This window comes from Leptosomus discolor, chromosome 9 (genome assembly GCF_034619465.1).
Source record: "Leptosomus discolor isolate bLepDis1 chromosome 9, bLepDis1.hap2, whole genome shotgun sequence".
In the NCBI taxonomy this organism is placed as follows: Eukaryota; Metazoa; Chordata; class Aves; order Leptosomiformes; family Leptosomidae; genus Leptosomus; species Leptosomus discolor.
The window spans coordinates 24,935,337-24,952,777 of record NC_141399.1 but is presented as its reverse complement, the minus strand read 5'-3'; the positions used below and the strand labels follow the sequence as shown (position 1 = coordinate 24,952,777).

At 41.0% G+C, this 17,441-nt stretch overlaps 1 protein-coding gene across 1 annotated transcript in view; it reads left to right on the top strand.

Annotated features, from left to right (window-relative positions):
• The window catches only part of FGD3 (FYVE, RhoGEF and PH domain containing 3), a 111,537-nt gene that overhangs the window by 73,170 nt on the left and 20,926 nt on the right, over positions 1 to 17,441 (top strand). Inside the window, exons 5-14 of the mRNA XM_086470412.1 lie at positions 3,257 to 3,346; positions 4,533 to 4,669; positions 6,410 to 6,566; positions 10,558 to 10,696; positions 11,537 to 11,595; positions 14,958 to 15,104; positions 15,658 to 15,750; positions 16,215 to 16,294; positions 16,721 to 16,751; positions 17,266 to 17,367. Of these exons, the coding sequence (XP_086326538.1) occupies positions 3,257 to 3,346; positions 4,533 to 4,669; positions 6,410 to 6,566; positions 10,558 to 10,696; positions 11,537 to 11,595; positions 14,958 to 15,104; positions 15,658 to 15,750; positions 16,215 to 16,294; positions 16,721 to 16,751; positions 17,266 to 17,367 (1,035 nt within the window). The remainder of the gene's footprint in view (positions 1 to 3,256; positions 3,347 to 4,532; positions 4,670 to 6,409; positions 6,567 to 10,557; positions 10,697 to 11,536; positions 11,596 to 14,957; positions 15,105 to 15,657; positions 15,751 to 16,214; positions 16,295 to 16,720; positions 16,752 to 17,265; positions 17,368 to 17,441) is intronic.

Here is a 17,441-nt window from a genome sequence, read left to right as displayed (position 1 = left end):
AGCCCCTTGTGACAGAGATGCTGACTGGATACGGTTGTGCACTACCAGTTGTATGAAAAGTAGTTGCTGCAGGGTATTGTCCAAATTTTCTCGTATCAAGCCTTTGTTTTTTACTTTTAACTTTCATTTCAAATTTGCTTTTCATGATAGCCAGGTCAGTCTTTGCATCCGTGACTCCGAGGCCCAGACATACATGGCGGGCATCCAGCCAGGTCGGGAAGCAGGTTCGCAGGAAGCAGCGATGCACTTGTGGCCGCTTAATTGCACAAATCAGCTCAGCGTGTGCCATTCCTCAATTTGTGTCTGGGCTTGGAGTATTTGAGGTGCAAATGCATTCCCACCACAGGTGTGAACGTGACCTTCATGAGAAGCTAGTTCTGTTTGTTTTCAGGCTGGCGTTTCCTTTTTCTTTAAAACGTTTTATGGACAGTTACAGTTGGAAATGAATTTTTGAACCTTCCACAAAGAAGTGAAAGAGCATTGTGCAACTGCTGCTTCAAGCACTGGAGTGAGCTTCCTGTGTCGTGAAGTCAACACTCACCGCTTCCCTTTTCTCTTCTGTCTTGTCACCCTGCCAGCTCTACGGTTTTAAGAAGATTCTGCAGCAGATGTACAGTTGTAATGTAGGACTGTGGAGGTTAGTCGTAACATGCCATGGCCATTCCCAGCAGTCAGCCAGCTGGCACGTTGGGAAAAGCAGAAGTGAAATAGATTTACAGGAGTCAAACAGCCTAAGATCTGTGTAGGGTGGAAGACTATATCAGGAATATAATCTACATTTGAGTTTGCAAATTTTTTTTACTTTTTACTTTAGAAACATAGTGAAATATATTCATAGTGAACTGAATTACGGCTTGGATTTTGTTAAAGCTGTCCTGCCATGGCACAAAATAAGGTTACAGGAGTGGGACTGCCTCACGTTTAATTAATCTGCTGTTTCATTTAAAATATTATGTCCATTGAGACACAAATATGTTGCATATTAGTCTGAAAAACATGCCTATCTGCCTCTAGCAGATCACTGAAGATAGAGTGTCTCTTTAAAACCGAGTTCAAGCTGAGAGTCTGTTCAGTCGCTGTTTGGTATTTAAGCAGATGTCAGCAAGTTTTTTGGAAATATAAACTGAATTGCAGATGGTGAAGGTCAGGAGGTTAAAAAGTGCCTGTGCTATGTAAAGATTTACTTCTGTGAGCAGATGTATTTGGTGGGAAATAATTATTTTTCAAATTCTGAATTCAAACAAATCAAAGGATGCTGTTAGTGGCTGTCTGGCTGGCTGGCCTGTTACATCAGTGCCTTTTGATTCAGGTACTCTTCTGTGCCCAGCAAAGTTCTTTCTCAGTGAGAGATCCTCATAGTTACTGGAATTTAGATGGCCAGCAATGCATTTCATTGTGAGCTGTAATATGTTGTATTTGCATGTAACAAATAAGTTCAAACCTTTGGTGTGCTGTGATTTTTTTTCTTTTCCCCTAAGTATTAATATAGATCACGTGAATGAATGGAGCAGGGTGTTGTGTAACATGTTAGAATAGCGTAAAAGAGTATTTGAGTTTGCTTGAAATAATTTGAGTAGCGGGGTAGGCAGAGTATGTGTCAAAGCTTTATTCCTGATGTGCTTGCCAATCTCCAAGTTTGTGCCTAGAAAGAAACTGATTGCTTTAAGGGAAGACTGATGCTGTTTCAAATCCAGAAAAGCTATTCACCTTCATTCAATTAATACTTGTATCATGGAACTGTGGGTACTTATTGCTAAGTGGTAGCTCGTTTCATGTAAGATAACTGTGGGTCTGGTTTGTTTGAATTCATGGCTAGCTTTGAAAAGTCTTTGAGGTCTTTCAGTTGTATTGCAGTTTGCCTAAATGTGAGGGGGGGGGGTGTATTTGAATTTTTCTTGTCAACTTTGTTTGGAAATAAAATAAGATGATGTTGAAGAAGCTTAAAGAGAGCATTTAATTGATGTTTTCCAGCAATCTGATGGTGGCCTGCAGGGTTATGTCTGGAAATGTCTGCCACAAATGTTAGCGAGCACACAGAGATAGGCATAGGGGATAGAAAGCACTGGTACTGGTGAGGGGCCCGGGTGCTTTCCAAACTGGGAACAGCCCAGCATGTTTAGTGGACTTCAGCTGGATTGGACTTTTACTCCGGTCATTTTGTGAACCTGTGTGAAGGTTTACTGTCTGTTGCCTGAGGAAGAGACTCTTTGTCTTGGAGCAGCACCTTGGGAGTTTTATTTGATGCCCTTTAGTTTTCCTGTGGAAGAAATAATGAATAATTGCACCCAGTTGATGCTGTCTGTTTCATTGATCATTTATATGTGTCTCTTACTTTAATTGCAGTTGTCTTTTTTTTTTTTTTTCTGGATCCAGCCCAGTAAAATTTTCCTACATTTCAACATCCTTGCTGCCCCATTTGGAAGTTTGTGTTCCCAAACACAAAACAGCCAACCCTCCGTTCTGGACTGGTTTGGTTATATGTAAGCATGGCGTTTAGAATCTAGACCCTTAGAAAGGTATCTAGAGTTTGTCAGAAAGCTAGAGCCTGTATCCTAATAATACAAGTATTAAGCACTTAGAGAGTGAAGAGCCTATGTAGCTTTTGGCTAAACTGTGACTAAAGTCAGTGCTTCATAATGGCATTCAGATTTTTACTTAGTCCTTTTTCATTTTATTTTTTTCTAAATGAGCTTAATGAAAGACTTCAGTGAGTGACTTGGGTTACATTGCTGAAAATTCTTTCCAGGGAATTGGCCAGTGTTTAAAGCTGCAAAGAAATCTTAGAAATATGCCATAGAGAGTACTGCTGTGCTGGCCAGGGAGAGAAATCTGTGGCCAAACAGGTCTGGTTTCTAGTTTTGATTTTTGTCACAGGACCTGAATCCAAAAAAGGAGAACAGTTGATTTACACAGAACAGTTTGATTTAGTGCCTTAGTTACCAAATAGACTAGACTTATTTCCAGACTTGGAGGATGTTTCTGGTTCTTTATAGAAAACCGTAATGAACTAAAGTGATGTCCTGACCAGCCATTGACCGCATTCCTAATTGCTCTTTCAGAAAATAGCTTTAAAAATGTCTCTGGAGCAAACTGATCCTTTGATGAGGGATGTGGAGGAGATTCTGAAATATATTAACCTCCATCACTTCAGGCTTCTATACTGGCAAGCCCACAGAGCAAATGGAAAAGAGAACAGCTGATGAAACTTAGGTTTGTAGGTGCAGGTGGATTATGTTATTTGTAACTTTTCTTTCAGTGTACAGAGCCCCAAAAGCTATTCAACATTGCAAATGAACTGCTCCATACAGAAGAAGCATACGTTAAAAGACTCCATCTGTTGGACCAGGTAATTCAATTTTGAATAAACACTGCTTTCTTTTCTAGTGAGCAGCAATGATGCCTCCTGTTCATCCCCTAACCTATAGCCCGACAGTGTGACAATGCTGTGTATAGGTGGGAGATGGAGTTTACTTGCTGGGCTGTGCGCCATGGGTCCCAGAGGTGAGCTTTTGGCAAGAGGGTTCCCCTGAACTGGAACCCGAGGATTAGGATGTTGGAAAGAGGAATGGGAAAGCAGGCTAAGATACAGACACCATCAGCATTTAGATCCTCCCTGAGCGTACACAGAGAGGAAATCATGGGAACACTGAAGGCACTGAGAAATGATGAAATCCATGATTGCTCTGTAATGTGCAAGAGGTTTGAATTTTACTAAAATGAGGCCACATGCATCAGCCCTGTGCTCACAGTGAATGACGTTTTTTTTTTTTACCCACTGTGTTTTGCAATTGTTGTCCATTTACGCATGGGGATAAAGTAAAACTGGTGTGATGAGTTGGTGAGTCTGAACTTTCTTCCACATAAACATTGACGTGAGTGTACACGGTTCAGGCATTTCTATAATTATCTCAAAGGAAAAAAAAACATGACTGTGCTTTTTAAAAAACGAACAAAAAAAAAAAGAAATTATCACCTTGCTAACGATCTTGATAGAAGCTGTAACTTTCAGAGCACTCCACCCTCCGGCTCTAGGACCTCTGTGAAAAACTTTCCAGTGTTTGCTTTGGATGACCAGAGACTGTTTCATGACCTTAGAAGTCTAGGGAGCGTCTTTCCCTTTAGTTCAGTACGGTGTAATTTTTCCCACAGAGAAACAAAATAATCGCGTGGTTTATTTTGCTTCATGTAAATAGGAGTAAGTGCTCTTCAGGGAGCTTCAGGGAGTTGTTCTTTGCAGTTTGCACTCCCAGATAGGAGATGTCTGCTATTCTCAGTAGTTTCAATCTTTTTCAACTTACTCCTCAGATTTTTCTAATTTATTACTATGGCCCATAGTCATAAATCTAACCCTAATTGACGGTGGATTTATGTGTTGTGAACCTCCTGAAAGACCCCAAGGACAGACTACCAGAAGTCAAAAATTGTAGCTCTCTTCTAAGGCAGGCAGCTTTGTAATGTTGCAATCTAAAGCCAGCGTGCCTAGGATTGGTTTTTGTAAATACATGTTGGTACTGTCTTATTGTCTTATGCAGGTTTTTTGCACTAAGTTGTCAGAAGCAGGTATTTCATCTGAAGTGATAACAGGCATCTTTTCAAATATTTCTTCCATCTATTGTTTCCATGGACAATTTCTTCTTCCTGAGCTCAAAACAAGAATTACACAAGAATGGTGGGTAATTGTCATTACAATTATTTTAAAAATACATTTTCAAGAAACTATAGCAACCATAAGACCTAGTCTAATTCCAAAATTTTAATTGTTTAATGTAGTAGTTCACTTGCTATTTAATACGTTAGTATGGAGTCTCTTAAGCATTTCTGACTACAGGAATAGACCTGAGCACTCAAAATTTCTGGAGTACGTTGTAAGAATTTTTTTTCCAAAGTATTGCCAGAGCTATTTTCCTTACTATATTTCCATTCTCCTATTATTGCCCTACTATGAAATTGCAGTACTAGGAAGAAGGAAATTGCTTATTTTGGCTCCACAGATGAAGTGTTTTGGCCCCACTGTGGAGTATTAAACAAAAAACTCAGTTACTTCTCAAAGAAGGAAAATGCATCATCATGTCGCTGTCTAGACTTTGCATGCCATGTTGGAGAAAAATCCATATTTTATTTTCTTTAATTAATTTTGTTATGGTTATATAAAATTTAATTTAATGTTAAAATTAGCATTATAGCAGCCAACCAACAGAAAATCTGGACAGATAAGATAGATGACTTCGTATCTGTAAATCTGCTTGTGTCTGTTATGCAACCACTTCTGTTATTGAGCACCACAGCATTGCACAAGTTTTTACCCCAGAATTTGTTGGCCTTCTGTTTGAGGAGATAATAAATATTACTGGTTACAGTGTATATGTACTTTCTTTAAGAAAATAGGTGTAGTTTGGGGGGGTTGGTTTTTTTTCAATGAGTAATAAAGGTCAAATTCCAGTCAAAATTTGGCCACTGTAATAAGTTGTAAATAAGGCAGAAATGCAGTGATGGGTAGAAAGATTAACTGTGAGGCAGATCTAGGAAACTTGATTTGAGATGACACATTGGCTGCCAAGAGTGTCCTGCAGTGCAAGGGGCAGGTGGAGCTGAACACTGCACCTTTCCCAGTACCCTAAATGATGAAGACGAGACCAGAGTTTACATCTCTTGTGGTTGAGTCCAGTCTTCACATAGTTCATCAGTGACCAGAAGGAATAAAGGAGTTTCAGCACCTTTGCACCTGACTTACATTTCCAGGGACAGCTGTAATGAAAGGGGAGGAAAACTGGAAAGGCTGAAAGTCAGAAGAGGGCAGAAGCTTGTGAAATGAGTGAAGAGGGTCTTGTGTAATCAGACTGCAAGTCATAAGTTCAGCAGGAGAGAAAAGCTGGGGGAAAAATGGCTGGCTCTCTGCCTGGCCGTGAATTGGGAGGAGGCAAAGATGTGGTGCTCCCACTGCTCCCAGCCTGGGGAGGTCTCTAGGCGAACATGTGTTTGGCCAACTGGGACTACTCAGCCGTACCGACCTATCTCTTTGCTTTAAAACCTTTTCAGATGTTTGGCTGTGGTGGAAGAGATGGGGTTTGAAAAGCAAAAGTTTCTCACAACGAATTTGTGCTGGACAGCAGAGATGTATAGATGTTTCTTTAACAGTGCATAGTCAGTTTGAATCTGATCCTCACGTAAGAGAGTGAGAGCAGGGGCAAAAATACCATCCTTTGTACATCTAGATTAATGTTTAAGGTTTCATTTAGGGTACCATACAGATTATTTTAAACTAAACTTAGCCTGAAGTATCTTGACTGCATATGTGTGTAAGTGCTTGTGCATGTGGGAGAGAGGTGTGAAAGTCCTACAGCTGTGTTTTCTCTCTGAAGACAGTATTGATTTCCAGAGATTTCAGTACTTACCTGTCTCTTTCCCATAGGAACGTCAACCCACGGCTAGGAGATATCCTACAGAAACTTGCCCCTTTTCTGAAGATGTATGGAGAATATGTAAAGAACTTTGACAGGGCAATGGACATGGTGAACACATGTATGCAGAGGTCCTCTCCATTCAAAGATGTTGTTCAGAACATACAGGTATGTTGTGAATCAGTGTAATATGTCTTGAAGATCCTAATTTATTTGTGTATATTTTTTACAAGTGCATGACAGACAGTGTTTAGCTACAAGACAATACTGCTCTAATACTAAGAATACACAACTTCAGTAGCAGGCCTTTCTTCTTTTTTTGCTGTGTGACAGATTTTTCACATAGGGAGCTTTTTCTCTGCTCACGTATTTAAGAGGAGTATCAGAAGTCACAGAATGAAACTTCAGCATTGGCCCAGCAATTCTGACTGCAAATGGCCATTTATAAACTCTTTCTGATTTCTCTTCCTCATTACTAATTTTAATTGTTTTTTAATAGATACATTTTCATTCTTTCTGAGGTGGGTGTGTTGGAGTTTGGGCATGTCACTGGCAGTGTCAGCTGTTGGTCTGATTTTTCTGAGGCTGCCAAAGTGGCACACAGCTCTCAGGGATCACAACTCAGCAGGAGGATGCTTCGCCTGGATTTTCCTGTATATTCTCTTAATTATACAAAAAGCTGTGTGGGGAGGGGGGAAGAGCTCTGCTGCTGCTGGCATATCTGTCAAACCTCTCATTCCCTCTCAGGCCCTGGGCCAGCTGACGTGGTGCGGCAGGCTCCAGCATGCTAGTAGGCATCCCTCCGCCAATGCTGGGAAAGCAGATACTGTCCTTTGGGAGGGGAGGGCTGGCAGGGAGCAGGTTACGCTGAGCAGGGAGCACAGCTGCCTGCCCTAAATGGGAGGATTGTGGCTGGGCCAGCTGTCAGGAATCAAGTAATCCTCTAGCAAGCTGGGAGGGGAGAAGCCCTGCATGGAGGGTCAGGGCTGCTGGCCAGTGACTCAGACAGAAGCTTGGAGAAGGGCGAACTGGGGAAGGTCTTCTCCTAGCAGGCTGTCACTCCATGTGGCTTTTCTTAACCTTTTTCTGCCTGAACCCCACCTGCTCTCACCAAGATTCTGCTCAGAGAGCACTGTAAAGGAAAAAAAAAGTGCACTGGCATTTTGCTGTCTTCAGTTGGTGCCAAGCCACTGACATGACTTTCTGAAGTGTAAATCAGTTTGTGACTCTTTTCCCTGCAGCGGAGGCATCTGCCCACTCTAAAATTCATCTCTCTCTTCCCACCACCAAGCTATCAGCACAATTTGTGTTAGCTGTCAGTCTGTGAAACTGGTCTGCAGCTGTCTGAGACCATAAGTATTTTTTCTGTTGCTTGAGCAAAACATTGACAGGCAATGCATATAGGAGATGCAATTCTGAAGCCTACTGATGACAGTACTTCACTGTCATTTATTTTAGTGGCACCTTTTGCTTCTGTCAGTGGTTGTAGCTGTAGGAGGCAAAGATTTGACCCAGAACACTTAGTCTGCTCATATGACCTACCTCTGTGCTATCAAAAGTCACAGTTATTTTTCAAAATAGCAGCTGAAGTCTGCTGTGATCTTGCAGTAAGGCACCATCCACCTAAGCTGTCAATGGATGTACAGCTTAAGGCATTAACAATTATTAATTATGCTAAACTAAGGAAAACAAAATCAAATGGTCCTTGTAAGTGAATGACTATGACTTATCAAGTTTGCTTCAGCTAATCTTGAAGATAAACATACTTTCTGTTCAGTTCACATCCACGTCCTTGACAGTTGGTGAGTTTATTAGGACTTTCCTTTTGTCAACTTTCTCCTTATGCCGTCACATAAGTACTTTTTAATATATATTCCTGTGTTTTGGATTGTCACATGAATTAAACACACAATAAACATTTAATCCTTTCTCTAATAGAGTCATTTGAATTGCAGTGTAAACTCTGTAAATGTCTAAAAATTGCATAGCATCAAACTTTTCTTATTTGGAAGAGTTTATTTTGTCACTGCTGACTTTTTAGAGAGGATGCACTTGGCATGTGAATACAACTGTCATGAGCCTTGAAGTGACTTCCTCTGCTTCCCTATTGCTGTTCAGTGTTAAGGTTCATCCTATTGCAGGAATAAAAAGACAATGCAGAAGGTTATAGTAAGTGGATTTGGGAATGTAAACCAAGTTCTAATAGTCACTACTGCAGTTCTGTGCCCCTTTTAGTTCTTCCTGGAATCTCTGATTCATTCCTTTGCAGTTGTATTTTCAGGGAAATATGGTGCTGTAAAACTCTGAGAGAAAATAAATTAATCTTATCTCTTACAAACAGAAATACTGTTCACCCTGCTACACTGTAACAAGATATTTTTAAGAGCAAATTTACATCTTTGAGTTTCTGGAAGGATAGCTAATATTTTTCTATCAGACATTCATCTCATCTTCCAGGCTTTGCTTTGAGAATTGGGTGAGTCAGCAGTGTGTCATGGACTGTAATATTTATGAGGAAAATTGCAAATACCTGAAACTAGCACCTTTCTCTGAGAAAAGCATACTGAAATTAATGTGATTGTTGAGGGGTTGCTTACACTAACATGGCATTAGTGAGCTGATGTAAAAATAATGCTATGGAGAAGAGTGTGTGTGGTTAACATGCTGATGTGGGATTCAGGAGTCAGATTACATCACTAACAGAAACTTCCTGTATGCTTTAAAAAAAGTTACTTATTCTTACTGTGTTTCTAATTTCTCCTGCCCTCTTTTAAATAGAAAAGCCCTTCACAGGGATCCTGTGAAAATAAGTGCACTGCAACGCTCAGTACCATTGCAAGCAGAGCAGATCTGTACCTTATTGGGTAATATTTAGTGTAATCAGTTTCATACTGATTGGTCAAGTGAAAAAAAAAAAGAGAACTTGAGGCAGCTCCTTCTTCAGAGGTGGTGTGTGAGCAGTGTATCTGCTGCTGGTACAGTAAGCTCTAGCAGGCAATATATCCCCATGGGGTTTTTGATTTTATATAGTCTTTCAGGGGAAAAATGCTGCATAGGGCCATGGATGGGAAGAGCTGTTCTGAGCCTGTGAAGAAATATGCAAAATCTAAAAGAAGATTGTTGCATTTCTGCAGAAAATGCCAGACATGGGAAAAAGGGTTACGTGAAACCTGTCAGCTCTGATATTGTGCTCGAGGGTAGGAAGGCTTTGCAGAGGGATCTGGACAGGCTGGATCAATAAGCCGAGGCCAATTGTATGAGGTTTAAAAAGGCCAAATGCAGTGTCCTGCACTTGGGTCACAACAACCCCACGCAGCGCTACAGGCTTGAGGATGAGTGGCTGAAAAGCTGCCTGGTGGAAAAGGCCCTGGGGGTGCTGGTTGACAGCCGGCTGAACATGAACCAGCAGTGAGCCCAGGTGGCCAAGAAAGCCAGCAGCATCCTGGCCTGTATCAGCAATAGTGTGGCCAGCAGGAGTAGGGAGGTGATCGTGCCCCTGTACTTGGCACTGGTGAGGCTGCAGCTCGAATCCTGTGTGCAGTTTTGGGCCCCTCACTACAAGAAAGACATTGAGGTGCTGGAGTGTGTCCAGAGAAGGGCAACGAAGCTCCGTTGGAGAACAGGTCTTATGAGGAGTGGCTGAGGGAACTGGGGTTGTTTTGTCTGGAGAAGAGGAGGCTGAGGGGAGACCTTACTGCTCTCCACAGTCACTGAAAGGAGACTGTAGTGAGGTGGGGGTCGGTCTTTTCTCCCAAGGAACAAGCGGTAGGACAAGAGGAAATGGCCTCAAGTCGCACCAGGGGAGGTTTAGATTGGACATTAGGAAAAATTTCTTCACTGAAGGGGTTATCAAGCACAGGAACAGGCTGCCCAGGGAAGTGGTGGAGTCACCATCCCTGGAGGTATTTGAAAGATGTGTAGGTGCAGCACTTAGTGACATGGTTTGGTGATGGACTTGGCAGTACTATTAGGTCTATGGTTGGGCTCGATGATGTTAAGGGTCTTTTCCAACCTAATTGAGACTATGATTCTATGATAGGTTGAGAAATTGCTTTACGCTCCTCTTAACTGCATGTGAATGCTGATTTTTCATTGCTCTTTAACATCAGAGGCAGGAACAAAACCAAACCCTTCTGTGCTTGTTTTCTGTCCATTACAGAAACAGGACGTGTGTGGAAACTTGACGTTACAGCATCACATGCTTGAACCAGTGCAAAGGATTCCTCGTTATGAGCTTCTTCTAAAGGACTATTTAAAGAAACTTCCAGAAGAGTCTCCAGACAAGAAAGATGCTGAAAGTACATGTGAACTCCTCTCTATCTAATGAGCACAATCTTGGAGAGTTTTTTCTTCACATATTCAGATACTTTCAACTAGGGCTATGGTAGAAATGGAGATTTGAATTGATGAAATTATTGCCAAGTATAGCACAAAGGGATTTTGGATGCTCTTAGAGAAGAAAAGGGTTGATATGTCAGCTCTAGGAATGAAGGGAGCTTTGGCAAACAAACAATGACAAAATACTGATGTTTGTGATGGTAGAACATCTGGCATTTTTATTTAATCCGTTCTATGGCCAAGGACAAATGTAGGAGGACATCCTTGCAGTAGCTGGAGGAAGAAAGTAAGAATGGTCTTAAATGTATATGCTTGCCTAGGAAAGCAGGGTAGACTCTGTTAACACAAAAAAAACAGGAGAAATGGAGTTCTGTTGGTTTCTAGGAGTTTGTGATCTTGACCAAAACAGGATTCATGTTACTGGAAGCACCCAAGCCCTGTTTTTAGGAAAACACTCTTACAAGCATGCTTGTGAAGACTTTGAGACTTCAGTTAACTTTTAGTAGGTTGATTCCTAGAAGGTGATATTTTGGTCACTATGTGCTTGACTCCCCTAGACTTTTAGGAGGGAAAGATGAAACATTTAGATGTGCATGGACCAGCTGAACATGCAGAAGTGATTGTGTATATAACTGCGTATAAGCGTTCCTTTTACTTTATGGAAGGAAAAAATGCAGTCTTTGCTTTTGCAACAGCAATTTTGCAGGAAAGCACTGATCAGGAAGTTGAAAAAAAAAAACCCAGGTGCTATTAAGAGGTATAATCTGGAGAATGTGTAACTGTTGCTACCTTTATTGCAGAGTCACTGGAGCTCATATCTACAGCAGCAAACCATTCGAATGCAGCCATCCGAAAGATGGTGAGTAGAAATTGCATAATGGAATTGTAATCTGGAAACGCTTGATTGAAGTAATGGTCCCCGCACTGCAATAGGCTCAGTAAAGTAGGCTGGGGAGAATTTTCAAATACAGTGAGTCAGGCTTTAAACATCAGTTGGATATCCGAGTTCTCTTTATCATAAATGATCCTATAGCAGTTACCATGGGTTGTTGGCCTAAATTTCACTTTCCTTGTTCTTAAGGACCCAGTGGGGTGAAAAAGGAGGGCTTCATAAAACTCGTTACTTGCTTTTCAATGAAAAATGTTGAAAGTATTCCAATTACATCCATTCATAAGGTCTCCTTGCAGATTTTCACACTGTTTTAGTCCTACAGGTCTTCAGCAGTCTGGGGGTTGTTTTGGTTTGATTTTGGCTTATCCTAAATGTACAGAGTGCATTTATGTCACAAAGACCATCTTACTTCAATGTATTCCTTTTCAACCAGTTCATTCACCATCTCGTAGCAAGATTTCTCGAAATACCATCTGCACAACGTCCGTTAGGGAACAAGAATATTTCTGTATTGTGTCTGGTTCAAACATCAAATGTGTGGTATTTAAGCATACCGGATAAATATTTTTCCACTGGGCTTCTGCATCGGGCTGATTTGTCAATATGATAAAGTCCAAATGCTGCATTTGTCATTAAACTGAGCAGAGAGGTTCAAATTAGAATTCTACAAGGTAATTCTTTTAAGGCTTTGACATTAAATATTCAAAGATTGTAGAAATGCTGTCGTACATCTCTAAAAATGAAAGAAAAAGACACAATTTTGTTTCCATTGGAAAGCAGGATTAGGTGCACAGAGTGTGCATTTAGCATGTGTCAGTAGCTTCTTTGGTAAGCTATACTTCTAAAGCTGGACGGTCTGAGACCGTGGAGATTTTGAACGTTAGCACATGCTTTACATACAGAAGAGCTAGTGCATTACCAGTAAAGTAAATGAACTTTATAGTTACAGGTGTCACCCCTTCTGTGCACGTGAGTGCCTCAGGAGCTTTTGTGTCTAATAGATCAGAAATGCTACCTGTCCAGCTTAACACTCACTGACCATTTGTGGGTACAAGGTTTATGTCCCCTTCTGTATCAGACCCTGACTTCCTTCTCCCAGCCAGCAGGGTCACCGTGGGACCACATTTCCTGTGGCTGCTATGGGGAAGTAACCAGCTGATGTCTGTATATTTTCAGCATGTCTCACTGAAAACCAGTTTGGAAACCGTCTGTTTCTGTTTGAGTCTGGTGTGTTCTCTTGATAAGGATATATTTTGGTGGAAATTTTTCTGGTTTGGGGCCTTGAACAGCTGTTTGGCTAGGGACTGTGTACGGTATCTCCATAGACAGCAGGAATATGAAGCCGCCAGCTAGGTGCTTTCTGTGTGGCATGCTTTTTCTGTTAGTACACAAAAATCTATTAAAAAAGTCTCCTGTGGTAATTTTGCACCCCCTGTTTGTTGCTGATAAGAACATGAAGCCTCTAATCAGGGCTTCTTATTGCATTGAATTCTTCTGTAATTAATAGGTTTTGCCTGAGCAGACACTCAAAGGGAAAATACCTGAGTAAGAATTTCAGGTTTGACCTCGTGGTTTCCCAGCTCCCGTGTCCCAGCAGAAGGTGACGCAGGTGTGTTGGGCAGTGGTGCAGGGTGATGAGGAGCCATGCAGTGCCAGAGCTGCGCCATCATGCACGGCGCACCTGCAGAGCCCTGTGGGGTGGCACCAATGGTGGCGTAAGGTCAGAGCCAAACCGAAAGAAAAGCAAGGGCTGTAGCAAAACCTCCAAAAGTTAGTGGAGGTTTGAATTAATTGTTGGCTGGTTCCTCCTGTTGTGGTATAGTAGAAGAAACAAACCGTGCTTACAAAGCTGACTTTTCCTAGAAGTGCAGATGTCCCTCAGGTTTTGGATCTGCTTTTACTGTTCTAGTTTCTACTTCAAAAAAAAAAAAAAAGCTTGATAAGTTCTTTGGTTTTTGTTTGTTTTTAAATCAGTATTCTCTTGTTCATCTCATTTTGTGGAAAAAATCTATTGCCTTTATGGGACTTTGGTGATTTGCTTATTTGTTTTTAGTTCACAGCCCCCCCCTCACCTTCCATTTTGTTTTGCACTGTGTTTATTTTAACAGTTTGGTTTTGTTTAGTTTTTTTTGGTGAGGTCTTTTGGTTGTTCCTTTGTTTAATCGTTGGTCAGAAGAATTGATTAGGACAGGAACTGGTGTGATGTATATTTGTGGTGAAAATTCTCAAGTCAAATGGGGGCAAACAGTGTGAAGACCTGAAATTCCAGGTCTGTAGATGGGTTGAGGTATGATTTAGAGATGTGTTTAGGCATATATTTGGGTGTAATTACGTAGATCTCTGTCCTCACTTTCTGACCGTTTGCTGACAGTGCCATTCTGAGCACATCAGTCCAGCTTGTGGTTGAAAGCCAAACCCTTCCAAATGCTGTAACTCAGCAGCAGGATTACACATCTTACTTATTTTGACTTGTTAAAGCTGCTGCAGTGCCTAATATAGCAGCTGCAAGTGGCGGAACTAGGTACCTTTATCCATTTGAATACTGTGTAGAGGGACTTTGAATATTTGGATGACTTAATAGGAAGTAGAAACAGTGCTTTGATGAAAAGGAAAAAAGTAATCAATCCCTTCATAAAGAATTTTGACCGAGACATAAGGATGCCTGAATGACATTAAAACTGTATTTTAAGCATTTTGTCCTGGCCTACTTCAGAGGTACTTTTTGCTATGGAGGCCCCTGCATAGGTCCACAGCATTCCACATACAGCTGAGGTTTTAGACTTAGCTTAGAAATGCAGTATATTTCCATGGTTCCTGATGGAGGCCTACCTGCCGTTGTATCAGCAACAGTACAAGGGGTAAAATGTCTCAGAAGCTGAGAAACAAGCATACTGTAGCAGAAATCTTAGTCCGAGGTGTGGGGTGGAAGCTGAGTTAATAAGTTCAAACTTGGAAACAGTTTGGTAACATACTAGTCTCCAACGTGGCCATTGATTTTACAGGACCCGATGCCATTGCTTCCAAAGATAGTGTTTATTGTTGAACCGGAATATCTAAAAATATCAAATAGATTGATCTCAAAATGTCATTAAAATGATGCAGTCCAAGTATGACTAATGAGTGACTAATACAGAGTGGGGAAGAGTACTGAAGAGTATGGAACAGGTATTCATTAATTTTTGAAAATGCAAAGCTATAGCAGAAATGAAAGACTATTTTCTTTCCTACTTATTTACACTTACCTCAGAAATGATACTGTGGATAACAGACCAAGTGGAATAGGGTTTTTTTTATTATTATTTAAATTGGTGGCTTTTTTGTACTTGCAGGAAAAGATGCACAAGCTTTTGGAAGTGTATGAGCGACTCGGTGGTGAAGAGGACATTGTTAACCCAGCCAATGAGCTCATTAAAGAAGGACACATTCAGAAGCTTTCAGCAAAGAACGGCACAGCGCAGGATAGGTATTTATTCCTGGTGAGTTTTTTGTTGCGGTCTTATTTTCAGAGTTGTGCTGTGAAATGGTACATTTCCATCTTCCTAATCTAAAATACAAAAAGCATTCACCAGCTGAGCCCAGCTACTCCTTCCTCTGAGCAGCAGTTTTCTCTTGATGCTTTTTCCTTGAGGATTTCCTTCCTTCTTCCACACTTGTGCCTTTGCCCATGGCTTTTCAGGCCCAAAGGGGTCTTTCATGTCTCCCTCCCTGGAGGCCACATTTTTCCAAAGCGCTAGAGGAGGTGCCTTTCCAGCTGTATCACGTTGCTGCTGCTCTCACTGACAGTGAGCGAATAGCTCTCGTTTGCTTTCAAGGTGGTCAAATTGGTACCAGAGAGAGGAGAAGGGGAAAGTGACTGCCTGACGTGTTTCTGTCTGTCCACTACTTTCAAGTAATGTTGTGGGAGCCTAGCTCGCTCCTTAAATCTCTTCTTGAGAACTGCATCTTAGAGTAAAACACACCAGAGTCCTGTCAAAGTGCAGGCTCTGTCCAGCATGTAATCTCTTAACTTAGAGTCTTCCCTTGTTACAGTTTAACAGTATGGTGCTATACTGTGTGCCAAAATTGCGTCTGATAGGCCAGAAGTTCAGTGTTCGAGAGAAGATGGACATTGCAGGACTGCAGGTTTGCATTTCTTCTTTTCCCCCGTTTTGATGCTTCCCCACTCGATAGCATCAGATCCCTTCTGAATCAAAAAATACAACAATATATGTACGTAGAAATGTAATAAAATTCTAACATCTAGCTTTGGATCTTTTTTTTTTTTTTTTTAATTATTTATGGGGTAATCATCTGAAGATAGGTAAGAAAATGGTGACACTGTACGTGCTTTGATTGAAAGCCTTCCCACAGGAGCTACATTTTCCCCCTACTACTGTAATGGACTGGTTGGTGAGATACACCTTTGGAAGTTTTGTAGCAAGACAAGTAATTATGGAAGCAATCCTTTGGCTTTTTTCTACCTCTGTACTGTGTTCTCAGTGATCCTTTAAACTAAGTATTTCAAAGAATGAATATATTTATAAGTCATTAAAAATGATTGAAAGACAACAGGAGAGTAGTAAGAAGCTGACGTGTTCTTTTTACAGGTCCAAGAAATTGCCAAGCAAAACGTGGCTCATACATTTTCAATAACAGGAAAAAAGAGATCACTGGAACTACAAGCCAGGTATGATGCTTGTTCTGTCTTTTGAGGTTTGTGAATGTTTATGTAGAAATTTGTGCAAGAGATGGCTATGCTAGTATGACATAACTTTAAACGAGGAGATGAGCATCAGAGATGCCTAACTTACATATGCAAGAGCATATTTTGGTCCTAAGTCAGGGAACGTTGAAGTGCTGTGTTGATTTGCTTCATTGAACGCTTATGCTGTTTATAGTAGTGCTTGCAGGTTCCACTGTGTTAATAATTCAAATATTTTTCCATTTGTTTGGTAATCATTGAGGACAATAATTATTAATAATGTTTATAAAATAACCAGTAGCAAAGCTAAAATCTTGATGGATATAAAGCTGCAAAGATGTGAATTGAATTTACTGAAAATATTGGAAGTAGAATGATGATGTTTTCTGTATTTTTCTTTTGTTTTAACAGGACAGAAGAGGAGAAGAGGGAATGGATTCAGGTTAATACAGACCCATTATGATATGGGTGGAAATCACCATGCAGACAGCACCTTTTGTTTTTAAAATTATCTTTTTGGGGTTCTGAATGAACACTGCGAGGAAGCTGGGTGGGCTGGGCTGGCAAAGCTGCTTATGGAGAAACGTGGAGCTGCAGTCGGGGTCCCACTGCTGACCCCCTGTCTCCACGCAGCGTACGGGGGCTGCAAATGTGTGCCCATTCCCTGCAGTCCTCAAGCCCAGTGAGAGAAGAGACAGACATCAGAGAGTAGCAATGTGTATTCTTGCAGTCTCACTCATAGGAGACACTGCCTGAGAGGAGTCTTAGTTTTTGACTTAAACAGTAATGAGTTTGCAGCAACACTTGTAGTTATTAACGTTTTTAAGTTTCCATTTCATTTATGCAAGTGTAAGAGCTTTTCACTAAATTGATAATCCTTACCACCTTCCTATGAGAGAATTTTTCCAGGGCTTCTTTTGTGACGCTTCTCATCTTTGCTGGAATTTTTGTCTCAGGTCATTCAAGCAACAATTGAAAAGCACAAACAAAACAGTGAGACATTTAGAGCTTTCAATAGCTCTTTTTCTCAAGAGGAGGAGCATCTTCCTGATTCACTGGTAAGTACGAGCGCTTGATGCTCCTTTTTTGCTATAACAGTTTTACAAACAGTTAAACTAAACTTACACGGCTA